General features: G+C 53.9%; 3 protein-coding genes and 1 non-coding gene across 5 annotated transcripts; 2 read left to right on the forward strand and 2 right to left on the reverse strand.

The window, feature by feature from the left end:
- Nucleotides 1-485: 485 nt before the first annotated feature.
- On the reverse strand, nt 486-5156 carry TRUB2 (TruB pseudouridine synthase family member 2). Of its 2 annotated transcripts, XM_068156116.1 has the most exons (8): nt 5032-5155; nt 4805-4933; nt 4594-4668; nt 3392-3453; nt 3019-3100; nt 2433-2505; nt 1852-1988; nt 486-1155 (listed from the first exon to the last, which is right to left on the reverse strand). In XM_068156116.1, exons 1-8 carry the CDS (start codon nt 5126-5128, stop codon nt 866-868), a joined length of 945 nt encoding a protein of 314 aa, XP_068012217.1. In that variant the 5' UTR covers nt 5129-5155; the 3' UTR covers nt 486-865. The 2 variants fall into 2 exon arrangements, with proteins under 2 accessions (XP_068012217.1, XP_068012216.1); XM_068156115.1 differs by lacking the exon at nt 4594-4668 and having other exon boundaries at nt 5032-5156.
- On the forward strand, nt 5148-11227 carry COQ4 (coenzyme Q4). The gene is made up of 7 exons (XM_068156118.1): nt 5148-5256; nt 5402-5568; nt 5998-6094; nt 7690-7792; nt 8137-8266; nt 9141-9234; nt 9821-11227. The coding sequence occupies exons 1-7, from the start codon at nt 5186-5188 to the stop codon at nt 9981-9983; spliced, it is 825 nt and encodes a 274-aa protein (XP_068012219.1). The 5' UTR covers nt 5148-5185; the 3' UTR covers nt 9984-11227.
- Nucleotides 11228-12033: 806 nt separating this feature from the next.
- TRNAR-UCU (transfer RNA arginine (anticodon UCU)) lies at nt 12034-12126 on the reverse strand. Its single transcript has 2 exons — nt 12090-12126; nt 12034-12069 (listed from the first exon to the last, which is right to left on the reverse strand). It is a non-coding gene; the product is annotated as a tRNA-Arg (tRNA).
- A 169-nt stretch (nt 12127-12295) lies between these two features.
- Nucleotides 12296-22183, forward strand: SLC27A4 (solute carrier family 27 member 4). The gene is made up of 13 exons (XM_068156121.1): nt 12296-12391; nt 14862-15028; nt 15608-16002; nt 16690-16848; nt 17174-17243; nt 17354-17445; nt 18008-18117; nt 18526-18735; nt 18965-19091; nt 19273-19410; nt 19571-19735; nt 20154-20300; nt 20532-22183. Exons 1-13 carry the CDS (start codon nt 12377-12379, stop codon nt 20687-20689), a joined length of 1953 nt encoding a protein of 650 aa, XP_068012222.1. The 5' UTR covers nt 12296-12376; the 3' UTR covers nt 20690-22183.
- Nucleotides 22184-24231: the final 2048 nt, after the last annotated feature.

Genomic DNA, 24231 nt, shown 5'->3' on the forward strand with positions numbered 1-24231 from the left:
CTGAGTGCAATAAGGGCAAGTGTAACTTCAGATATTTAAATTTAGAAAGTGTATTTCTGTCATGGCAGACTCAGCTCTAATGAGCTTACAGAAAAAATGGTGTTAGAGCTTACAGAGTTTCACTGGAGGGCAGTGCATGCTGTCCCTGTGGAGCTGCTGCAGAGCAGGACACCAAAGACCCCTGAACACCCTTGGGTCCTCTGGGGACAGGAAAACAGCTGTGTGCCTTTTTTAATGAGTCAGTGTTCCCATGAACAAGTACTGAGCCAAGAGCCAGCCTCTTTCCCTCTAGGTTACCTTCAGTTTCATTTCTTGTGTATCTTATACATCAATCCCTATTGCAAGCCACTTTCCTTGTCACAGATGCCTACTCTAGATGCAACGACTCCCTTGCATTGCTTTGTGGGGGCTGTTTTCTCTAGCACATCCCTCTGATTTTGAGCTCTTATGTAACTTAAAGCAGGGCCCATGGCAATCAAATACTCTAGTGTAACAGAGGGAAAATAAAATCCATATAGTAGCTAAGTTACGCTGCCAGGAACAAACAAATCTGTGTGATCAAGCGAATACAGCTCTCTAAGACACCGTCTGGGTCCCACTGCTGAACAATTTGGGGATGGGTTTTTGTACCCCTAGCAACCTAATGTTCCTGAAGTCAACAGGAATTTTGATACAGCTAACTCTTGTTAATGAACTGTTTGCCATGCTTAAAAAATACACAGCCTGCCACTGGAAAAAAAATGCCTCTGATTAAAGTAATCTCAAAGAGTGGCAGTGACTGTGACTGACCTTCCTCGTGCTGCCCACCACGCTGCCGTGCTGGTGTGCTGCAAACTGCCTGTGGAGGCTCCCTCACAGCACAAGCTCAGCTCTCTGCAGCCTGGGCCTTCTCCACATCTACCTCGTGAAGATGCCTATCAGCCTGAAGTCCCAGTGTCCTCTCTAACTCTGTTTTCACTTTAAGTTGACAGTCCAAAATGGCATTCTGTATATTTTGCAGATTCCAGTGGGTTCTCAGCAGAGCATCATCCAGTGTGAAAACACCATCACGTATTCTTCTCACTTGTGTGCACACAGCAGATGATTTCAGCTCCAGACCAATCTCATGAACTACTTTTCGGAGGTACTGTTGAGTCTCGTGCAAGCAATGGATTTCTAGAAGGACAGAGAGATTCCTTCAGAAGAAGGAAAGTGTTGACACAATCCAGACATCACTCATAGAGTTATGCTGAAAGCACTGGTTTGGTGTTCTGGAATACTGCAGGGTGTCCTTAGCCCCTCCAGGAGCGAATGTTTTAGAAAACAAACTCATAGATACAGGAGAGCAATGTGGACATGCAGGGACTTCACAGCGGGTAAGAAAAGGTACTTTCTTAATAAAAAATTTGTGAGGAGGGTGGCTGCAGGAAAGCAAACCATGTTTTTAAAAACCAACAAAACAAACCCAAAAGCCCTGCTGAATTGCATTGCACTGAAACCTAGGGATAAGGACAAATTTTACCCTTAAGTATTCACTACGTAAATTGTCTCGCTTCACTCTAAGATCCAAACTGGCAGGGAAAAGCCTATCAGCTGGGTGCGCAGCTGGTTTGGTTTATAAAGCAGCCCTGGTTTTGTGAGGGTTCTGACAAAAAAAAAAGAAAAGCCTTTTCCACTGCAGTAAAGAGTTCACCCAAGGTGGTGCTTTGGTGCCCCTGGACACTACAAAGTGTTCAATGTTCTGCAGAGATGGCCAATTACATGTTAATACACAGTTCCCACCAAAGCGTTCTGCATGAAACCACGAGTAGGAAACTGAAGTTCACTGACTTCTTGTTCAGACTTCCCCAGTTCATTTTGTACCGGTCCTACCTAGCTGGAACTCTGGAAGCGCAAGCTGCAGGCAGCGGATTGCTGTGATTATTGGAGGGCTTCTTCCCATGGGGCGAATCAGCCCTCTGACAGCCAGTTCGTATGCCTCTTGTGTTTTCATATCGATGCCAGAATGCCTGGAACATTGGAAAGGGAGCAGACACTTAGCACTTCTCTTCAATGAGATTCAAAACAGCTCCACCCCCAACAAAGCAGAGCTGCATTTTTTATCCTTGGAACTGCCTATGTGTTAAGCCTTTGTGTCAGTTTTAATACTGAATGTGTACTTTCAGTAGAGGAGCATGGTTTAGGAAGGAGGTACTTGGTCACGTCCACAGGATGGTTTTGTAGGCACTAATGTAACTAATAAGTCCTAAAATAACTGGAGATTTCAGGACAGGAGGACACTTCACTGCAACTTCTCACCAGAGCACTGAGCACTCAGAGTACCTTCTCTCTGTACCTGTCTGGCACTCCAACCTTTAAAGACTTTGATTATGGCAAACAATCTCATTTGTTTTTAAGACCAGCAAATGGCAGTTGGACCAAGTCAGCTGCATCTGTCCCATCTGACCACTTACATCAGCAGGGCCTTATGATTTGTTCCTTGAATGACAGCAAGAATCCGTTCCAGCTTTTCCCTTGTGATATGATCTGCAATTATAGAGATAGAAACAAAGGCTCCACAATCCATCCAGAAACCGGGAAGAGACTGAAATATGCCATTGGGGCATTACTGCCCCTTTGGCAGGCTGATGAGAACTGCTGAAGTGGCTTCAGCCAAGTCGCTTCTGGCTGTAATGTTAATGCACAGAGCAGCACAGTGCAGGACTACAAAGGGAAGAATTACCCTGCATGATTGATTTCAAGATGTTGGCTCCAGGTTCTCATACCAGATGTTTGAAGAGTTTCTTTCAATGCTTTCTAACTGCTATCTCTACCCATGCTTTGTGTAGAGAGCTGGATCCAATAGCAACCACTGTGATCAAGACTGCTACTGGTTTTGTATGTGTTGTGGTTGCATTTAGAACAGATGAGCTAACACATCAGGATTGCATGTGGGCCACGTGTAACAATGACTGGAATGCCTTTCATCGGGGCTGCTGTGCTGTTTGTTTGGTGTTTCCTCCTGTTTTTTTTTAAACACATGTGAATTCGGTTTCTTACCAAATGTTGTCTTCTCTACTAGCTTCCCTGTGTCTGAGAAGTCATCAGTAGCTTTACCAAACAGCCCACCAACAGTGTAAACCTTGAAGAAGGACAGAGTGCAATTTATCAGAGATAGTCCAAGCAATCCAAGTAGCAATGTTCTGCCTTGCAGCTGCTAGAAAGCGCCGGCTATGACCGGCAGCATCCTCTGCTCATATGGCCACATCTGGATGCTCACATGAAGGATGAAGTTATGGACCCTTAAAAGCTCTCACAAGCATTGGCAGGTTTGAGACTCAAAAGCAGAATCACCATCACAAGGGCAGCTGGACAGGAATCAAGTGTGCGGTTGCACTCAGATACTCTGAGGTGGTTCAGAGCTGACACCTACCTTGGTCAGGTGGCAGTTGTGCAGGTCAGTGAGGAGCTTGTTCCCATGGCCTATGCCAAGTACTGAAACACAGAAAGGGGAAGCAGTTATTCAGCCACGCAGAAAGTTCCTGACTGTGGGGACCCAAGGGAGCAGCTGATGGGATCTCTAGCTGGCCTTCATGTCTCTGTAGGAGCCCTGGACATTGGGAAGTGAAGAGACCTTTTCTTGTACCTCGAATTGTGTGAGAGAGGATGGGAGTAAAGAGAACAGAATGCTGTATCTTTGAAATAGATGGGAAAAGCAATTGGGAAAAAGCCACCTGTTAAAAATAGGATAAAGCAGTGAGCTTCAGCAGGGTGGGCTGTGGGAAAGTGAAGTGTAGCATGGACGAACTCCTCAATAAACAACCACTGGCTCGGCAGGTTGGGGCCATTTTGGCCCAGGTGTGGCTGTGGTCACCTCCTTGCAGCCTGCTCTGTCATCTGTATCCCAGCTCAGCATGGTGGGATGGGCCAGATCAGGACCAACACATTTCTCACAGTTCTCATGAAGAACTCCGCACCTGACAGGCACTTACACAGTGCTGCAGGGGCACACTAGGGGTTGTGTCTCTTTAGAAGCCTTGTATGAGCAGTGACCTCCATCCCTGGAGGTTTTAAAGGCCAGGTAGTACATGGCTCTGGGCAGCCTGATCTAGTGTGAGGTGTCCCTGCCTACGGTAGGGGAGTTGGAATTAGATGACTGATGTCCCTTCCAACCCTAACAATTCTATGATCATCAAAACCGTAAGGCTGTAAGTGGAGTTCTTGGGTTTCCCCACAACTTTCCACCTGGGTACTTCAGAGCAAACGCTTAGCAATGCCAGCCACTGTAAGGCCAATTCAAGCGGTGGAGTGGAGCACAGGGGAGAATAAACCAAACCAGGTTGGAAGAGACCTTCAAGATCATCGTGTCCAACCCATCAACCAATCCAACCCACCCAAACAGGGAGCTATGTGGCAGCCACCTTCCAGCAGCAAGACCTTGATCTCTCACAGCAAAGCTCCGAGTGCGGGGGTAGGGGTTGTCAGCAGCAGGGTTTAAGCTGCATCGTTTCTCCGAGCCGTGAGACACGGCCGGTGGTGCTGCACCGCCACTGAGCCTTCATCGCTTCTTCCCCGTATGGAAACCTCCCCGCTCGCAGCCGACAGGGCGCGGTGCCGCCGCAGGACAAGACCCACCGAAGACTCCCGAGGCCTTCACGTCCAGCCGGTGACCCGCGCCGATCTTCAGCCGCCTGAACTGCTGGCCTCGGACTGCAACGGAGACAGAGTCGGGGCCGGTCCGCAGCGCCTGCCCGGGGCTCCCACCGTAAAGACCTCCCAACCTCGCACCACTCCGGCGCTCCCACCGCCCACCCCCGGCACGACAAGGCTCCACGGCGGCTCTTACCGAGGGGATGATCGGCCAGCACCGGCACTCTCACCGCTACCAGCCTCGTAGTCTCGCCGTCGTCGTGGGCCGGAGCCGGCAGGAAGCGGACGTGCTGCCGTGGGGCACGGCCCGGTGCCGCGTTCAGCTCTGCAAGAGAATAGGGGGGGCGGTCAGGGGCGACCGGCAGTTCCCCCCCAGGGATGTACTTCGGTGGGGGTCCCATCGCCGGCCCCCGCGCTGCTCACCACGCAGCAGCCGCGTCTCCACCGCCTCACGGACGCGGATCCACGCCACCCCCGCCGGCTTGTACACCGCGAAGAGCCCAGCCGGTACCGCCGCCATGCCGCGCTGCGCGCCCCGCCCCGCCGCGCGCTTCCGGGGCAGGCGGGAGAGGGGACGATGCTTATGCGGCGGGCGGCGGCACAGGCGGGGGTTTTGCTGCTGCGAGCGGATCCTGGTTCCTCAGGCAAGTGCCTTTCCCGGCTTTCCCGAGCCGTGGCCCGGTCGTCCCGCTCCTCGGCAGGGCAGCTCTGAGGGCATTCGGGAGGTGTCCGCCCTGTTCCCGTGCCCCGCGGGCGCTGGGCCGGTCCCTCATCTCTTCTTTCCTGCAGGCAGAGCCTCTCTGAGCCGCACCGAGCTGAGGGCCCGCGATGGACGCAGCGGGGAGGAAGAGGAGATGTCCTACCAACTGTACCCCGGGCACATCCCCACCAGCCCGCTGCAGAAGGCGCTGCTGGCCGCCGGCTCAGCAGTCATGGCTCTTTATGACCCCTATAGACACGGTAAGTCAAACCGGGAGGAGCTCGTTCCACCCGGAGTCCTTACTAACTGTCAGTAAATGCTGCCCCGTGCCCCCTTAAAGTTTCTTAGAGGAGTTTATTTCGTTTAGTAATGGGGCAAGTGTAGGGCTAAGATCTAATCTAGCCCAGGGCAGGAGGTTGTGGAGGAGCCGGGGTGAGGCACCCCCTTCCCCCGCCCCCCCAGTGATCTGCTGCCCCCTTGTGGTGCCGTCTCATCCCTGCTCCTGCATCCCTGCCTGCATGTGACACGGGGCAGAGCAGCCTCGAGGCTGAAGATCCGTGGTTTGTGAGGCTATTTGCTTTGCCACCGGCATCCTGCCTGGAGTTTGGTGCCTCATTTTCTCACCTGCCAACTAAGGACAGCTGGGTGTTGCACAAACCACTTTTGTGTTGCTCTCTGGTCTCTTTCAGACATGGTGGCAGTCCTTGGGGAGACCACAGGCTGCCTTGCCCTGCCCAGCCTGCGAGACAAGATGAAACACCACCCAGAAGGCTACTGCATCCTCCAGTGCGTCCCTCCACATCCCTCTCCCTTCCCACATGTTTTGTGGTGGAGAGGGGAACAATGAGGCCAAGCACATTTCTTGGGCCCCATTAGGGGAGAGCGCTGCATCCCCGAGATTCAAAGCAGCACAGATGTTTTGTTAACTCCATCCCTTCAGGCTGTTTATTTCAGTTTAATGACTGCAAGAGTGGTGAGCAAGTCTAAGGGGCAAGAGCACAGCAGCTGTTGGACCCAGCTCTATTTCAAGTGCTGAGCCTGACAGGTGCCAGTGCAAGGGGATGCAGCAGGAGGTGCAGGGGAGATAGCCATGGACGTGAGTTGTCATCACTGCTCAGCACGTTCATGGATTTCTCACCTGTACCTGCTGCTTTGGCCACTTTGTCTCTGCTGGTCTGCTTCTTCCTTAGGCACCTTTGTATCTTCTTTCACAGTGCCCACAGCATCTCTCCAAGCTGTGAAATGAGGCCACTTGTCTTCCTCATTAAGACTTGATCACCTTTGCTTCCATGTCTACAAGGTTGAGGGCCAGGAGGGACTTTGTGAGTCTCTTATAAACCAAGATCCTACTGCCTATTTACTTTGCCTACTTCCTGTTCCTTGTTACATGTCATGCCTGATACTTGTGTATCATTTCAGTTGTACCACATAGGGGCTGGGGAAAAGCTGCCTTTTGCCATATGTTTGTGAAGAGCAGCCTGATCCTGGCTCTGGATGCTGACGCAGCAAAGCACCAGGATGGGACTAAGAGCCAGAGGAGCTGCCCAGGGAGAGGGAACAGCAAAGGCACAGAGGGATGGTGGCATTGCAGGGATTTGCAGTCACTCAGTTTGCGCAGACAAGTCTTTTTAAAAAAAAAAACCCAAGCTGATTAGATCCTTTGACACCAAAGACACAAGGAAATGTCTGCAGCCAGGCTGGGTCTGGTGGTAGTCATGCTTATCTCCCTGGCACTTATGCTCTAGGTGTTGAGTAACTCCTCCTGGATCCACTACAGGGTTTTTATCACAGAAAGAATTTGTCCTGTGAGTGGAAATCAAAGGACTTTTGTTTAGTTCCAGAGCTGTGGGGCACAGTTTGCCAACAACCTGGAGAGGAGACCTTTCTATGCATGGCTGCCATGTGGCTGATGGTGAAATTCTGAACAGGAGAGAAATTAAACCTTGTTACAGAACAAATTCCCTCCCCTTCTAAAGGTTGTTCCTTTGAAGATCTGGCTGCTTTGCAGGGATGCTAAAGAGCTCTGCTGCCCCGGGGCTCACTGTTGCTGGGGCCTGTGCCTCATTGGCAGCCTGCACCACAGCAGTATTTCTGTGCAAAGAACACCAGTGTGTTTCCAACCAGAGAGTTTACAGGAGTACAAGACGGGAGCTCTTCTGTTGCCAAGGTTTTGAGTGGATCCTTTAAGCCATTTGTGTCCCAGCCTCAGCAACAGATACACAGATTGTGCTAGCCCTGCATCAAGCAGTTGGGAATCAAAGCAAGGAAAATTCTCAGGAAGGGCAGAGGCAGGGGATGGAGATATCTAAGGGCTCTTTTTCTCCAGGACTGCCCACTGTGGATTTCAGTGGGAGACTCCCTGAGCTGTGTTTTGCTTTCAGGGAACGGCCTCGCATCCGTCTCTCTACCCTGGACATGGCCAGGCTGCAGGGGCTGCCGGATGGCTCCCTGGGACGAGAGTACGTCCGGTTTTTGGAGCACAATGTGAGTGTGAGCTTCTGTAGGGTGCAGATGGCTGCAGCTGAGCCCTGTCCTGGAAGCAAGAATCTGCTGAAGAGGGAAAATGGAGCCATGTGGAAATGTGGGCATCCTTCAGGAATGAGAGAGAGAGTCTAGGGGATAGGATGAGATGGTGGGCATTGGATGATGCTGGATTTGTCACCAACACTGTGCGGTCCTTGCTTTGTGTTTGTGTGAATGACACTGACCCCCATCACTGGCAGCTGGGAACTGTGTTTAGAAAGGGGACCACGTATTGCTGCACATCAGAGAATGAGGCCAGAAACTTGGTTCGGAAGGGACCAAATTGGATCTGTTTGGATTTGCAGAAGGTTTCTCCGGACACCCGGATGCCGCCTAAGTTTGTTGACGATGAGGAGCTGGCATACGTGATCCAGCGGTACCGCGAAGTCCACGACTTGATGCATACCCTGCTGGGCATGCCAACCAATATGCTAGGTGAGCAGCAGTGGGCTCAGAGGGTTGTGCTGCCAGACCCCTTTGATGGTGCTTGGCTGCCTCTCCCAGGAATGGAGCAGGCTGGGCTGGTCAGACTCTTTGATCCTCAGCCCAAGCTGGTGTGTGAGGAGATTTGCATCATCACCGTCCTGCATCTTTGGCTCTGTGGTGATCCAGAGGCCATGGGATGTCACCTTTCCCCTATTTGGGAGATGCTTAGATCAAGCCCTGGGCATAGGCAGCTGCTGGGCAGACAGGTGGGTGTTTTGCTGCCTGAAAGTGAGAAAGTTGGAGAGGTGTTTTGCAAGCTCTGAGCAAAGGCACAAGTGGGGGATTCCCGAGCTGCTTCTTACACTTGCATCTGCCTGTGTCCTTTGTCCTTGTTTTGTGTCTGACTCAATAGCAAGTCACAAGTCAAGTCTTGATGGGGAGCCTGCAGGAACCAGCCTGTCAGGTCTCCTACCTGGGCTTGGCTGAGCCCTGGCAGCATATGTCAAAGGTCTGTCCTGTGCTGACAAATGGGGAGAGCTGCACCCGGGGTCAGGCTTTTGCAGTGGTGTTACTAAAGGTCTGCAGCAAACCAGCCTGCCTGGAACACACTTCCCAAGCTCACAGGGTATTGACTGTGGGTTGCTGCTCCCCCAGGGCCCCCAGGCTCATCCCTCCTGGGAGGGTGGTGCTCATCCTGGCATAGGATAAGACCACTGCCTGACTTGGGAAGCATTCTCAAGTCCTGCTATGTTGGATGTGAGTCCATGAGTAGCCGTCCTCAGGAAGGGGCAGGTGGTGCAGCTGGCATTGCAGGACTGCATAGCCAGGGCTGGCTCTCAGCTCAGGCACACTGCCAACACACAGGCTTCTTTCTCCTTCCCAGGTGAGGTTGTGGTGAAGTGGTTTGAAGCTGTCCAGACAGGGCTACCCATGTGTGTCCTGGGAGCAGCATTTGGCCCTGTCCGTCTCAGTGCACGGTGAGAAGGGAGTCTCCACTTGGGGACACAGCAGCCTGGGTGATGCTTTCTGATGTCCTTTGGGGATGAAGAGGGGACACCGCTCATGTGCAGGTGGTAGTCAGTCAGTTCCCTGTGTGAACCTGCTTCTCTGTCCTCGTGGCCCAGGGAAGTGGTGACAGCAGGAAGCACAGCTTTGCTTGGTCACTGAAGCAGAACTTGTTGTTCCATCTGCTTCCAGCACAGAATGTCCTTGTGCCAGGCAGGAGAATCACTGTCAAGGTCTGGCTGCCCTTGTCTGGGCATGTGTTGAGAGCCAGCAGGACCCTCACCATGCTGGTGGCTGTTCTCTGGTGCAGCACATCTGTTTTGGTGGCCCAGCACAGTTTGGCAAGTACAGAACCTGAAGCCTCGTCTTCAGTTTGCTACCAACTAATCTTCCCTGCACACTGTCTTCTTCTGTGCCTCAGTTTCCCCTGTGAGGGGATGCTAGAAGGGTGGAGGGATGCACAGAGCACAAATGTTTGGCATCTGCCTGCCATGGGCACTTGGAGAAGGAACATGGAACATGGAAATCAAAAATCATCTCCTGTATTGTTTGTTCCAGAAAGCTGCAGGTCCTGGCCACCCAACTTGTTCCCTGGGCAATTCAGAGTGGGCGCAATGCCAGCTGCATCCTGAATGTCTACTATGAGCAGCGCTGGGAACAGCCAGTGAAGTCCCTGCGGGAGGAGATCGGCATCTTGCCTCCCCCAGATGTTCGAGTATGAGAGCTCAAACATGGGGAGGGGACAGGGGATCCCTCTTGGCAGACAGCAGCCATCCCCTGGCACACGTCATCTCCTCCTGCCTGGCAGTGCAGCATTGTTCAGCTACCAGCTGCCACAGACCCGAGGACTGGGTGTTCTTCGGCCATGAGCTGACACCTTCTTGGTGGTAGAGGCTAAGTGGCACCTCCCTGTGCCATGACAAAACTTGACCCATTTTGCTGCTTCTAATTCAGTAGAAGGATGACAAGTCTTAGTGTGCCTTTGCCAGCCAGGTCTGGCTGCTTAGTTCCCCCTGGCAGCAGGGCTTCCACACTGATGCTCTGAAATGTTGGGATGGGGAGAGAGCAGAGTTGGTTTACAACTCACAGTGGCAAACTTCTGCAGCTCGAGGGCTGTGTAGGTAAATCCCCCCCCAAGCCTCCCCGGTAAGATTGAGAATTAAAGCCTGGAGGCTGCCCTGGCCTGGAGCTAAACAGGTGTTTTACAGAGCGGCCCAGGAGAAGGTTCAGTGTGTGCAGCAGTGAAATCCCATCTTGTACTGGTGCCTAACTGATCCTGTGGTGGATGTGCCTCACACCTTTGAGACCAGGTAGTGTGCAGTTGCATGCTCATGGAAGCAGGCAAGGAAAATCCTTTGGGTATTATCCCTGCTGGACTTGCTGTTTGAAAACTATTCCGGTCTGCTGTGTCTCCCTGTACTCCCTCCCCATGAAAACTGCTCAAATCTGTATGATTGTGTTGGATTTTCAGTAAGAACCGTCCCCTCCTTGGGCAGCAAAGCTACCGAATCAGGAATAAGGGGCTGAATCCTGTGAACACAGGAAGGGTGTCTGCTTGCACTGTGTCCTGGAGCTAATTGTTGTCTTGAGTTAATTACATAAGGCTCCGGACTGCCAGCAGCTGCCAAATGCAAGGACAGAGAGCCATAGGCTCTTTGTGCATGTGGGTTGACAGTTGAAATTCCTTCTTGTTTAATAAAAGTGGAGCTCATGGCTTGTTACTTTTCTCACTGAGCCCCATCTCCCCTTCCAAGTGGGATATGAAACTTTACCCTTATTTATAAGAGCAGACGGACGGACAGGATTGCTTCCTGCACGCTCCCCCTCCTCATTTTCAACTTTCCCCTCCATCCCCCCTGCAACCTACCAAACTCCAGGTTTCTCTCCCAAACTGAGCTTGTGTATGTCTGTGGCCTCTGGAGTTATTTCAGTAAGATAATAAATGGTACCATATAAATAGTAAAATGTAGAGAGTGGGGCTTTGTCCTATTTGCACTGTTTGAGATGAAAAAGTGTTTGGTCCAAAAATGTGCTTTTCTGCATTGGAATCGTGTTGGAGCTTTGGGATGCTTAAACTGAAGTGAAGCAAAGATTCGCTGCTTCCAGAAGCAGCGAGCAGCAGTCGAGAAAATGCAGGAAAGGATGGTTGCGAAAGAGGATTCCCTTGCCCTTTGGGTTATTTAGCGTGACGTGCAGTAAGTCGGGCTGCTGCTGACGGTTGCGGCGCTTTGGCGCAGCTGAGCGTTGCTCGTGGGCTGGTGCCAGCGCAGCAGGAGCGGTAGGTGGTGCAACTGCATCTGGTCAGCGTATCACCCAACGGCCAGCGCGGGCCCTGCTCGCTGTAGCCGCCACCTGTCTGCAAGGAGGCGGCGGCAGAGGCAGAGAGCGCGGATGATTGTGACAGATACAAAGCACGCGAAAATTATTCTAGGAGAGGGGACGTACTCGCTGTGGACAAGCGGCAGCTCCACCGCTGCCACCAGCAGTGGTGCCGTGGGGCTGTTTTGCTGCAGTGAGAACAGCAGCTATAGAACGTCCTGCGGCACTGCTGGGCTCAGTGCGCGCTAATCTTAGTGCCCAGGAGGCGCCGTGCCCCGCAGCTCTCTCCGCATGCCAGGAACTCAGGCCGTCCCCCGCCCCACTCCCAAAACGGAACTCGCCCCTGATCAGCACTAAGGATCAACGCCGCCTTGCACCGCGGCAGCTCCCGCTTCCCCGTCGCGCTGCGGGGCCCTGGCATCGATCACCGCCCCATGGCGGCCAACAAAAGACGACTCTGGTGGGACTCGAACCCACAACCTTTGAATGACTCCCGTCAACACACAGCTAGAAGTCCAATGCGCTATCCATTGCGCCACAGAGCCCTCGCTGTGCCCCGCCGCCCTCACCACCTCTTCCCGTCACGCCGCCCCGCCCCGAGCTCTGCCGTTCGCGGCTGGGGTTGCATCCGCGGCCATGGGGCTGGGCCGGTGGCGCCGGGCGGGACTACAGCTCCCGGCGGGCCGCGCTGCGTGCCCCGCCCCGTGCCGCAGCGGCAGGCGGCCCCCGCTCCCTGACCCGCTCTGCGACCCGCTTCCTGACCCGCTTCCTGTACCGGTGGCCGCGCCGCAGCGGATGCTCCGGAGTCCGGTAAGAACGTGGCACCATTCTCCCCCTCCGTGGCCTCCCCGCGCTGGCTCGCCCCGCCGCGGGCGGCTGGGTGGGCCTGCCGCGGCCCACGGTCTCCTCATCAGGCGCTGCGGCCTTGCGGACAGCACCGGGGTGCTGCAGCCCCCCACGTCTCTTCATGAGGCACCGCGGGTGGTACCGGAGCCCCTCGGCTTCCTCAGGGGACGCCGCGGCTCTTGTCCCCAGCAGACTGCGAGGCTCCCCCGCGGATACCGGCTCCTCCTGGGCAGTGCCTGGGCCCGGCTGAGGGAGGAGGATCCCTGCTGCAGCCCGGGCGTGAGCTCCTGGGTCTCCTGATGCCTCTGCCCTTTCAGAGGGGACTGGGGCTGTGCCGCTCGCCCTTCCTGCTGGGGATAAACCCACCGGGCCCGGGGAATGATAGAGAGGGCAAAACGTTCTTTCCTGGGGTCAGCAGGAATATTCTCATCAGCCTACCTAGGGCCGAGCTGAGAGACAAGTGCCTCCCCGGGTCCCCATGCTGGAGATCTCTTGGCCCATGGAGCTAGACTTGGGGATCCTTGGAATCTGGTCACCTCCCTGCTGTCCCTCTCGCCTAGGCTAGTCCATCTCCCCAGGCTCTGTGCCCCTGGGTGATGGCTCCCTCTGGCTTGCCTCCTTGTCTGCTGTCTGTGGAGCTACAGGCAAGTCTTAATTTTCTCCGTGCTGATGCAGCTAGACAAAACCTGAGTTCATAACTACAGGTCTGGAGGTTTCTGGTAGCAATGCACTGGTTACCTGTCAGTAATGTCTCCCTGGTTATCTCATGGTAATGCACCAGGCAGAGATGTGAGCAGAGGATAACAGGGGCCTGTCTGGGCCTGTCGGCCATCAGGTGGGGCATAAAGCAAACACTTTGCTGCCCACACAGAGATTCTCTACCACCAGCTCTCCATCTCTGTCTGTTGATGAGAGCATGTAACTAAGGGTCCAGGTCTTGGCTGAGGCATAATAGTTTGATGGTAATCTAAGAGCTGCTCTGTTTAGCCAGAGAGAGAGAGAGAGGGAAAAGTGTAGTGAGTCTTGTCCTGCAAAAAGGCCGAGAGAGTGTATCGTGGGACCTCAGGCCTGGGAGGTGTTTGGCAGGGAGAGCTCAGAGGCTGCTGGCACAGGGGAGATCTCTGGGCAGGGGCTGCCAATGAGAGGATGTCCCCAGGCCCCCACCCAGGAACGGTGTCTTGTGCTCTGGTGCATCTCTGCCAGCTGCTGGTGGCACAGCTTGGAGGTGAGATAGCCTGCACAACATGCTGGTGCATGATGACTGCATGGCACTGCGTTGGCTCCCACCCTGCCAGCATCTCATAGTAAACTCCTCAGACTTGGGGAAGCTGCAGAGAGCAGAAAGAAATCCGCAAGTGGGGCTCCCAGCCCTACCAGCTTTGCCAAAGCCCACTCAGGACTGTCATCTTCAGAGCAGTGAATCCATCTTCAAGAAGGAAAGAGAAATTACATGAATATTTCCTTCCTCTTTATGCCAGGAAGGACTAATTTTATCTAGAAGACCTCAAGCTGTCACATTGCTGTCACTTTTCTTTGCCTGCTGCTGTCACCCAAAAAGAGTCTTTGCTAGATTGCTGTCTCCTGTGAGTCTCAGAGCAGCATCTAAGGAGTACTTAGGATGGGGACAGAGGTGCTGTTTGGGAGGGACAAGTGTTGCAGACTTGAGCTATTGTCCATGGGCCATGAAGCAGGGGTCTTGGGTCTTCCTGGCAATGGTGACAGCCCTTGTTCTGCCCGCTCCAGCTTGCCCAGGGCCTGCACCTGCCTCATTTCTGACTCTCTCTGGCAGTGTCTCCAGCAGAGCCAGGCCAGGAAGATGCCTGCCAACACGAAAGTGTGCAAACATGAGCAGAGCAACATGTTTCATGTTGCTGTCCCAGCTATCTTAAGGAGCTTGTGAAGCTGTGCTCTCCCACCAGCCATGCTGGCTGTCCCAGTGCCAGGCATGCAGGAAAGCTGATGCTGGGGGCCTGGGAGACCTGGCTTATGGGGACAAAGGAGTAGGGAGGCATTTGGAGCTGGGCTTTGCCAGTCTGGGAGTGAGAGGCAGAGCCAGTCTTGCCTGGCATCACACTGGTGCCTGCCAAACACCTGTACAGACTCTCCTGCAATGGCTCCGCTGCCACATCCCTAAAATGACTTCGTCCTGCATCTTGTGCTGCTGGGGCAAGACCATGCCCCTCACTGTTGTGCAGAATGTGGCACCTCAGCTGAAAATAGGCTCTTGGCTGGCAGCTTAGCTGGAGTCCAAGGTCTGATGAAGTTATATCTGCAGGAACTCTGGGCCACTGAGTTACATCCTTGCTGCCAGCAGGAGTTATGACTTGGGGGCTTCATCTAGGAAACTGGGGGCTGCTCATGCATTCCCCACCCATGGCTTTGTTATCACCAAGTCCAGTGTTCCAGGGTCGATGGCTGTGGTTTCTCTCTGCAGGCCATGATGCTGCGTCTGGCTGCTTTTGCAGTGCTGCTGCTGTTCTTCAGAGTGAGTCTGGAGCTGTCCTGGGTCCAGGCCATCCCTGCTCTCTTTGTCTTCTACCTGGGATCTGGTGGATGGGATTTCTTCCTCATATTCATGAAGACAATACGAAGGGACGTCACGTAGGTGTCCTGGCTGGGATGGCCCAGTCGCCACCCCCCTCCCCTGTCCTGCTGCTCTGCCCCAGTGTTCTGTGAACACAGCCTTGGGTTTCTGCTGGCACTCGGCCTGGCTGGAAGATCTCACTCCATCGTGCCCAGGCGGCTCCAAACTCTTGGGCAAAGTTTTCACAGGAAAGATAGATTTCAGCTGAGCTCAAAAGTCTCATTACTGTCCTTGTACTTCACCCTGTCCATAAAGCTGCTGGCTTGGCACCATGTTATCTGTGCAGGGTCAGTTCTAAGTTCCTGGCAAGGATTTATGGGGAGGGAGCAGTAGCACCTCTTGGAGATAACCTGAGCCTTTGTTACGGGACATCCCTGTCTGTGGCCTTCAAAAACACATCTCTCCCTGGCTTCTCTTAGATCCTGGCTGCAAGCATCTTTGCAGATGAGCTCTGCCTATGTCTGTGCTACTCAGGGGAGCACCCAGAGCTGCTGCTGACCTAGAGTAGGGCCTGGAGTAGTGCTGGGATATTGCTGAAAGAAATGCTTCACAGGAGTCACTGAGCAGCTGTCCTCTTGCTCCCCTCCCTTTGGCAGCACGGGGCTGGTCCTGTTGAAGGTGAAGTGGCAGGTATGGAGGCATGTGAGGGAGAAGAACACGATTGCCAAGATCTTCCAGAAGACAGCGAGCAAGTGTCCCGAGAAGACCGCGCTGATTTTCCAAGGCACGGGTGAGAGCTGGACCTTCCGGCAGCTGGATGAGTACTCCAACCAGGTGGCCAACTTCTTCTTCAGCCAAGGCTTCCGCTCTGGTGACGTGGTGGCTCTGTTCATGGAGTCCCGCAATCAGTACGTGGGGCTGTGGCTTGGCTTGGCCAAGATTGGAGTGGAGACTGCCCTTGTGAATTCCCACCTGCGAATGGAGGCTTTGCTTCACTGCATCACCATCTCCAGCTCCAAGGCTGTGGTTTTTGGGGTGGAGATGATGGAAGGTGAGGGGCAGATGCCTCAGGAGTGCTCTGGACTTGGGAATGGGGAAGGGGAGAGGGGAATGTCTATGGATTTAGTGCTCTTTTCCTGTCCACTGCATAGCAGGGCTCTATAAGAGAGTAGACAATTGAATTATTCATTAATTGGATCTATTATTATTCATGTGGGCCCCTTTGGCCAGTGGGCAGGATCTGGAGGTGGACAGGATCTGGAGTTCAGTGCTGTGTGGCTCCCAGGCAGACCAACCTGACTGTGAAAATCCTGACATGTGCCTCCTGAGTCCATCCCCTGCATGGAGTCCTGGGCTAAGCCTCCATGGGACAAGCCTTCCCTTGCTCTCCATGGCTGTTAGTCACATCCCTGCAGCACCTCGGCTTAAGCTTCCCCTGTGTTTCAACCCACATCTCTGAGACTGATGGTGTCAACAGACCTCTTGGCACCAAAGAGGTTTTGGCTGGGGAGAGGTGGAGAACAGGATCTTCTAGTCCTTTAGAAGGCCAGGGCTGTGGCCCAGCATCTGTTAATCATGGGAACATCTGCCTGGGATGGTTGTCAGCTCTTTGGGGACTGCCAAGTACTGCAAGGGTACTGCTACCTGAGGCAGTGTCTCCCTGAAGCTCTGGGGCGGCAGGGGGTCTCTGTCCTGTGACCATTTTCCAGTCTTTCTTTTCCTCTCTTTAATTTCTCAGCAATGCAGGAAGTGCAGCCCTCCCTGGAGAAATCTCTCCGTCTCTTCTGGTCTGGGGAGGAAAGCCCCAAGTCCACGCTTCCTGGTGCAGAACACCTGGACCCCCTCTTGCAGATGGCTCAGCGGCACCAGCCAAGCCCCCCTGATAAGGGCTTTCTTGGTATGTGCTCGGCTCTGGGGGCCAGTTTCTGAGGGTCAGCCAGGTACCACATCTGCTTCAGATGCCTACGGCAGATGGCTGCAGCAGGGCCTCTGGTGTTTGGAATGGATCTTACTGTGCTGTCTGAAGCCTGGCCCTGTATTCTGCCATCCATTTGTCCAACAGATCTGATCTGCTTGGGGTGAATCTAGCATGTTCTTGATGCTGTCACAAAGTTTTGGCTGAAGTGGCACAAGCAGAATGTGTAAATTTGCTTTGTCCCCCTCTCCTGGTTGAACCATCTCCTAGATTTGCTATGTGACCTTCTCTCCTCATTGCTCTCCAGATAAACTCTTCTATATCTACACCTCTGGCACAACAGGGCTGCCCAAGGCTGCCATTGTGGTGAACTGTCGGTAAGGCTGTGGGCAGAGGCTCGAGAGAGACTGGGGCTGAAGCTCTGCCTGGCCCTAGCAGAGCACCTCTGGCTCTGCTGCTGACCTGCCTCTTCACCCTCTCACCCCAGGTACTTCCGCATGGCCAGCCTGGTGTTCTACGGCTTTGGCATGAGGCCCAACGATGTGCTCTACGACTGCCTCCCGCTGTACCATGCTGCAGGTAAGGCGCCAGGTACCACACAGAGCCTTGCGTGCCAGGACTGGCTGTTGCCCTCAGCCAAGCCTGAGGCTCAGGCTGGAGGCTAATGTAGCAATGACCTCTGTGTCAGGGAGGAGGTGGCTGCTCCTGGCAGTGACTGAGGCTTTCCACTTTTCCCCTGAGAGCCAAGAATCAACCCAGCTGACTTTTGGAGTGGGGAGCACGTGGAGGGGGGGTTTTCTCAGCTTGTCATCTCGCTTTAGAATAGCTGCTTCTTGTGGAAAGTCAGGGGGAAAGGGAAGCAGCGCTCACCTGAGAGCACTGCTGGGATGCCTAGGTGCAAAACATTGCCCCAAATCTCACTGTCATGCATCTCCTCCCTGGTGCTCGTGGTCCTGGGATTTTTGGCTATGTGGTGGGTTGAAAATTCCCCCCAACAGTCCAAAACTGCCACATGCTAGGTGAACACCCATCTGCTGAGAGCCAGCACATGGCATCCACCTTGCACTGCCAGGCTTTTCCCTGAGCGGGCTGAGTTGGAGGTGTCTGGGGACTGAGGACTGCCCTGGCTGCCTCTCCACAGGGAACATCGTCGGGGTTGGGCAGTGCCTGCTGCGGGGCATGACAGTTGTCATCCGCAAGAAGTTCTCAGCCTCGCACTTTTGGGAGGACTGTGTGAAATACAACTGCACGGTGAGGCCATGAGGCAAGGGGGCAGCTGGGAGTGGGGGTGGAGCCTGGGGATCTGTGCTGTGCTGAGCAGTGCCGAGCTGCTGGATGAGGGGGAAGCCTGAACCAGTTCTGCCTATCCATCCCTAATGACCTTCCACAGAGGTGGGGCTGTGTCCTTTCCACCTGGGATGGTAACCACATATCAAGCCCATCCTGTGCTCCAGCATTAGTCAGGAGGTCTCAGATAGGTTTTACAGCCTGGAGGTTGGGGGGGGGGGGTGTTCCCATGTCCTGAGCTAGCAGGACTCCTGGGTTTGACCATGTCTTCTCTAGGGAACTTGGGGTGCATTGTGCCTTTCCTACCTGCCCCAAACAACTCAGAGCCTGCCAGAGCAGTCCTGGTGAGCCCTTCCTTTCCATCCCTCCCAGATTGTGCAGTACATTGGGGAGATCTGCCGCTACCTGCTGAACCAGCCCTGCCAGGAGGCGGAGCGGCAGCACCGGGTGCGCATGGCGCTGGGCAATGGGCTGCGCGCCTCCATCTGGCGCCAGTTCATGGCTCGCTTTGGCATCGCCCAGGTGGCGGAGTTCTACGGAGCCACCGAGTGCAACTGCAGCTTGGGCAACTTTGACAACAACGTAAGGCTCCCCCCTCCACCCCATGTCCCAGAGGCCTGGACAGGCTTGGAAATCCAGATGGGCTGTTTGCTCCTGGTTTCCTGCTCCAAGTTCTTGGCACAGCTTGCCATCTGCCCCGAGGGGTTTGGCTGTTGTTATGCTGTGTGGCATGCTAGATGTGCGTGGGCAGTAGGCTCCGGGCAGGAGAGATGTTCCTGCTATCCACAGGTCCCAGCACCTTCTGTTCTAGGTTGGGTCATGTGGTTTCAACAGCAGGATCCTACCAGGTGTGTACCCCATTGGCTTGGTGAAGGTGGATGAAGACACCATGGAGCTGATCCGAGGGCCAGATGGTCTCTGTATCAGCTGCAAACCAGGTGAGGGCAATCACCAGGATAGGTCTCCTCAGCCCTATGTGAATTTTTCCCCAATATTTCAAGATAATTTACCTAGGTTTGAGTCTCTGCTTGGTTAAACCCCACCAACACCATCAGGCACCCTTTCTGCTTGGGTATGGGTGGTTGCTAACCCTCTTCATCGCCTTTTTTCTCACTGCAGGGGAGCCAGGGCAGCTGGTTGGCCGCATTGTCAAGAGCAACCCTTTGCAGCACTTTGATGGCTACCTGAATCAGTCAGCCACCAAAAAGAAAATTGCCAGGGATGTGTTTACAAAAGGGGACACTGCCTATCTCACAGGTGAGGCAAGCAGGGCCCTTCTGCCCACTGAGAGCACAGAAGGGTACCTGGCTGGGGACGGGGGCTGTCCCAGGCTAGTGGTACTGCTCTGAGATGCTCCAGGGTTTCCCCTAACCCCTCTGATGCCTGACTTTTTTGCCTAATCCTGACTTTCCTGTAGGGGATGTCCTGGTGATGGATAAGTATGGCTACATGTACTTCCGGGACCGCACCGGAGACACGTTCCGCTGGAAGGGGGAGAATGTCTCCACCACAGAAGTGGAGGGCACGCTGAGCCGCATCCTCAACCTGACAGATGTGGTGGTTTATGGGGTGGAGATCCCAGGTAGCTGAGAGGGAAGAGGATGATCAGGGGAGGCAGGAAGGTCTCTGGCACTTGAATGCAAGGGTGTCTTCCACATCCAGATTGACAAGAGGCTGGACTAAGGCTGCCCATGGGCAAGCTGGGGATGTAACTACTGGGAACCAGAGGGTGCCCTCCCTCTCTCAAGGTTTAGTCTGAGTTTGGAAGGACTCTGTCCTTTCTGAATAGACTGCACACCTCCTCAGGGAGGAAATGACCATGACCTCAGGGTGTCACTAGTAGCCTTAACTGCAAGGTAGTGTCATGGCAGGTGATGCGGCTGGACATCAGCACTTGGATGGAAACTGGGGTCTGAACCAGAGGCCTTGGGGGTGCTGGGCAGAGAAAGAGGATGCCACAGGGACAATGTGTCTGAGTGCTGTCATTCTATGCCTTGTAGGGATTGAAGGGAAGGCAGGAATGGCAGCCATTGCCGACCCGGAGAACTCCTGTGACTTGGGCAGCTTTGCCAGCGAGCTGCGGAAGGCCCTGCCCCTGTACGCCCGTCCTGTCTTCCTGCGCTTCACACAGGAAGTCTCCAAGACAAGTGAGCCATGGGAGCACACCCACATGGGGCAGGGGAGCTCAGGCAGGAAACCCTGCTTATGGAGACCAACCTATGGTAGCGTCAGGCTGGAGGCTCTCTGCCCCATGGAACCCCTAGCCTGTTTCTGGGTGGGGGTTGGAGGTGTGAGTACAAGGCTGGGGCTGCAGAAGCGTGGTGGGGGATGGGAGTATGCATGGCCAGTGACCCCTCATTTCTCTTCTCCTGCTCCAGGCACCTACAAGTTCCAAAAGGTGGAGCTACGGAAGCAGGGCTTTGACCCTGCGCTGGTGAAGGACAGGTTGTACTTCCTCGACTCCAGGCAAGGCCACTACCTGCCGCTGGACCAGGCAGCGTTTGACAGGATCCAGTCAGGACAGCAGAAGCTGTAACTGGTGGGGCTACTGCAAGGCACCTCCCCAAACCTTCCTGGTGAGAGTGGTGCAAGGCAGGCGCTGGGGAAGAAAACATTCAAGGAGCACAGCAGAGATTTTATTTGACGAGTTTTGCTGATAACAGTTTGGGTGGAACACAGAGGGGACCGAGGGGAGGGGATGGTTATATACCAAAGCATGGACTCATGGCTTTATTTTCTCTTTGGTACAGTGGTGGTGGTTCCATGCCACAGGAGGGGCAGTTGAGGAGGAGTGAGGTGCCCCTACCATTCTACTTTGCTTTTCCTGTCTTTCCTTCCCTTTTCCTGCCTGCAGCAACCATTCCTTGTGGCGGCCATGAAGGGACCAGTGCTGGGCTCATTCCCCTACTCCTCCACCAAGCAACTAGCCCCTCCTTGGCACAGGGCCCCCGCTGGTAGAGGGAAGCCAGGTGCCAGGTGCAACCCCTGCTCCCCACATGGCCCTGCTGGCGTTCTTGCTGTGAATCAGGGGTGCAGGGTAGTGCCAGGCTCAGGAGAGGGACAGTGGTGGGTTTCTGCCATGCCTTGCTCTCTGCTGGGCCGGCACCTTTCCACAATCACACGCACATTACATGATATTATATTATATTATAATTATATATTAGACATGCTGACTTTTTTATTTCAACCTTAATTTATTGTCTGTACTTTTGAATGTGTCTTGGGTTTGTGCAGTAGGTGGAGGGGTAGCCCAGACCTGTCCTCCCAGGGAGAGCTCTTTTCACTTTCAAGGAGACAGGATGCTTATCTGGGACTGATTCTCCTCATCCAGCCTCGGTGCAGCACTTCTATGTCCTTGCTCCATGCTGAAGGACATGAGCAAACCCCACTGTCTTGTGGACGTTTCTCCGGGTCTCTTAGTTCCGCCTTTTTTGGATGCAGCCTTGTTTCATGCACCTTCTTCCTTGGAGAAAGCAAGTGGGAGAGTGGCAATGAAGGGCCTGGTTTGCCTTTTGCTTAGACTTACTTGGCACCATGGAGCAGCTCTCAGGGCTTTCCTGCTGTGATGTCTGTGCCCTGAATGCAGCAGGCAACTTGCCTCGAGGAGAGAAAGTTTCCTGGAGGTTGGTCTCTGTAAGAGCCTGACTTCATGTACTCTGAATACTTTCCTGCAAGAGCCCTCCCTGTCTCCACCAGAGGGGATGGTTCCCAAACTGAAATGTCAATGTTAAACATACGTGTGAATTCCCTGCATTATGTCTGATGTGAAACAGCCTCGGCAGCAATGTCTGATCCCAGTCCTCAGAGACCATGCAGAAACCTCTCTTCCAGAGAAAGCTGGTTTTTTGGGTTGGTTTTTTTTTTTGTTGTTGTTGTTGTATTATTTGTTCTTTGCAGGGTTACTCCTTACAATGATGTCTGTCTTTCGTGGGGGCAGAACATGTCTGCTTTTCTAGCTGTGCTTCCACACCACTGTACCTGCCCGCACCAGTCTGTCCTGTCCTCACCATTAAACGAGAGTGTGGGCTGCCCTGGTGTTTGCTGCCTCTTCTTGTGCAGTACCTGCTGTGTGTGGGAAGGTGAGGGGCTGTGCCAGTTTAGGAACTAGGAACCACCCCTCCAGAGTGCAACCTCCCTGTGCAGACTTTAGCTCATCTTGAAGCAGGGGAAGCAAGCCCAGTGCCGTTGAGTTTGACTGTGTGAAAACAACCTACTGATAAGAACTCCCCCAGAACCTTCCATTCCCCCAGAACCTTCCATTCCCCCAGTCTTCTGATCATGTTTTCAGTATTGTCATTCTGGCTGGTCCTGGCCCAGTTCTCCCTGCTTACTGTGGCACATCTGAATCCTCTGCCCCTCTCCTGTTTCCCCTTTCCTCTTCCTGCAGCTTCTCACCCTTTTAGTCCACACATAACTTCCCAGCTCATTTCTGCCCTTACAGAAAAATTTTTTGGTAGCCATTCCCCTTTCCTTGCTGCCAGAACCATCTTTTAGAGTCTCTCCATTCAACACTAGATACAGGAGTAACAGTTCCTTCATGGTACCAGGGAGAAATGTCTTGCGTGAACCTGGGTGAAGTGTGTGGCCTGGTGAGATGCAGCACGGGATACAGTCTAGAAATTTGTATCCATTCTATACCAGATGCACCTTTGGGTATACTCTCCTCGCCAGGGTGATTATGGGCATGGTCCAGCTTGGAGCTGCAACCAGCTCCAGGCAGGGTGAGTGAGGATGGGAGGAGCATGGAGTGGTGGAGCAGTGTGGTCTGACACCGCTGCTGGAAGGGTGCAGCTCCTGGGACAGTCTCTGTCCCCCAGCTTGGTGGAAAACAGGCCTCACTCCCACAGCCCTGCAGTGCCTGCGGGGCTCAGCCTTCAAAGCAGATAGCTTTGCCTGCAGGGGTCATATTTAGGGGCCCAGGTGTCCCCCGGCCTCGGGTAGCTGGTGGAGGATGCATGGCGATGGTGGAGCTCTCTGCAGATGCTCCCCTCCCGCTTTTGGACGCTGCTTCTCCCAGCCGCCGGTGGAGGGCAGGCTGGACTCGGCAAACGGGGACCTCTTTAGGGGCTCTGCTGGGCTCTCACAGCCTCCTTGACAGGTTCAGAGCCCTGGGAACAGGGAGTGTGGCACCCGTTGCTGGAAGCAGGGGCCGGGTCAGACTCTGGCTGAAGTGGAGAGGAAGTTTCAGGTACAGTCGATGGTGGTAGGTGTGAGACCAGCAGCAGTCCCAGCTGCTGCTGTTTGGGCTCCCGACCCTGCGCCTGGCAGGGACTTCATCAGCACCAAGGTCACTCCATTCTGCCAGGCAGGTGATAGACAGCAATTTGAACTGTCCAGCTCCACCCAGTCCTTTGCAAAAGGAAACAGGTGAAAGCTCAGCCTCCCCAAAGCCAACCCACGGGTCATTGGCTGGAGATGGATGGTTTCAAGAAAAGCAGGCTCAGGGGAGATCTTCTCACTCATTACAGCACCCTGAAAAGAGGTTGTAGCAAGGTTGGGCTCTATCATTTCTCCCAAGTAACAGGTGATAGGGCAAGTGAAATAGCCTCAAGTTGCACCAGGGAAGGTTTAAGTTGGACATAAGGAAAATTTTCTTCCCTGAAAGGGTTGTCAAGCCCTGGAACAGGCTGCCCAGGGTAGTGGCAGAGTCCACATCTCTGGAGGCATTTAAAAGACACATCTGTGTCTTATAAATGTGCTTGCTGATATGGTTTAGTGGTGGACTTGGCAGTGGGGAGTTAATGGTTGGACTTGATGACCTAAAGGTCTTTCCCAAGCTAAAAGCAGGATCTGGGAACACTGCTCTCTTCCTGGAGAAGGTGGCCATGCTGCCCTGCAGAGACGCCACTCTGGAGGCAGAGGGGCTGTGGGGCAAGTAGCAGAGCTGCCTTTCCACCTGCCTCAGAGCAGGTGAGGCTAAAAAAGACAAGCAAATTCTGCACTGGTGGCATTTCTTGTTAAACACAGATGCAAATAGCTGTGGAAGCTTATGGAAGTACAGCTGTCATTTATTCACAAGTAATCCCATCCAAGTGGAGACTGGCTTATATTGCTGGGTTTTAGAGATGGGTGGGAAAT

Source organism: Melanerpes formicivorus, unplaced genomic scaffold (assembly GCF_026170545.1).
Source record: "Melanerpes formicivorus ecotype bairdi unplaced genomic scaffold, bMelFor1.0.p_v2 SCAF_33, whole genome shotgun sequence".
Taxonomy (NCBI): domain Eukaryota; kingdom Metazoa; phylum Chordata; class Aves; order Piciformes; family Picidae; genus Melanerpes; species Melanerpes formicivorus.

What these genes read in the sequence shown, in the direction of transcription:
- TRUB2 (XM_068156116.1), bottom strand. Translation starts at nt 5,128, where the DNA reads ATGGCGGCGGTACCGGCTGGGCTCTTCGCGGTGTACAAGCCGGCGGGG. An exon ending in ACAACTGCCACCTGACCAAG is followed by an intron (nt 3,101 to 3,391) that starts GTAGGTGTCAGC and finishes TCCTTCTTCAAG; the next exon opens with GTTTACACTGTTGGTGGGCT. An exon ending in AGTAGAGAAGACAACATTTG is followed by an intron (nt 2,506 to 3,018) that starts GTAAGAAACCGA and finishes CTATAATTGCAG; the next exon opens with ATCATATCACAAGGGAAAAG.
- COQ4 (XM_068156118.1), top strand. Translation starts at nt 5,186, where the DNA reads ATGCTTATGCGGCGGGCGGCGGCACAGGCGGGGGTTTTGCTGCTGCGA. An exon ending in TTATGACCCCTATAGACACG is followed by an intron (nt 5,569 to 5,997) that starts GTAAGTCAAACC and finishes GGTCTCTTTCAG; the next exon opens with ACATGGTGGCAGTCCTTGGG. An exon ending in CCTGTCCGTCTCAGTGCACG is followed by an intron (nt 9,235 to 9,820) that starts GTGAGAAGGGAG and finishes TGTTTGTTCCAG; the next exon opens with AAAGCTGCAGGTCCTGGCCA.
- SLC27A4 (XM_068156121.1), top strand. An exon ending in ACAATACGAAGGGACGTCAC is followed by an intron (nt 15,029 to 15,607) that starts GTAGGTGTCCTG and finishes TCCCTTTGGCAG; the next exon opens with CACGGGGCTGGTCCTGTTGA. An exon ending in TTATGGGGTGGAGATCCCAG is followed by an intron (nt 19,736 to 20,153) that starts GTAGCTGAGAGG and finishes TATGCCTTGTAG; the next exon opens with GGATTGAAGGGAAGGCAGGA.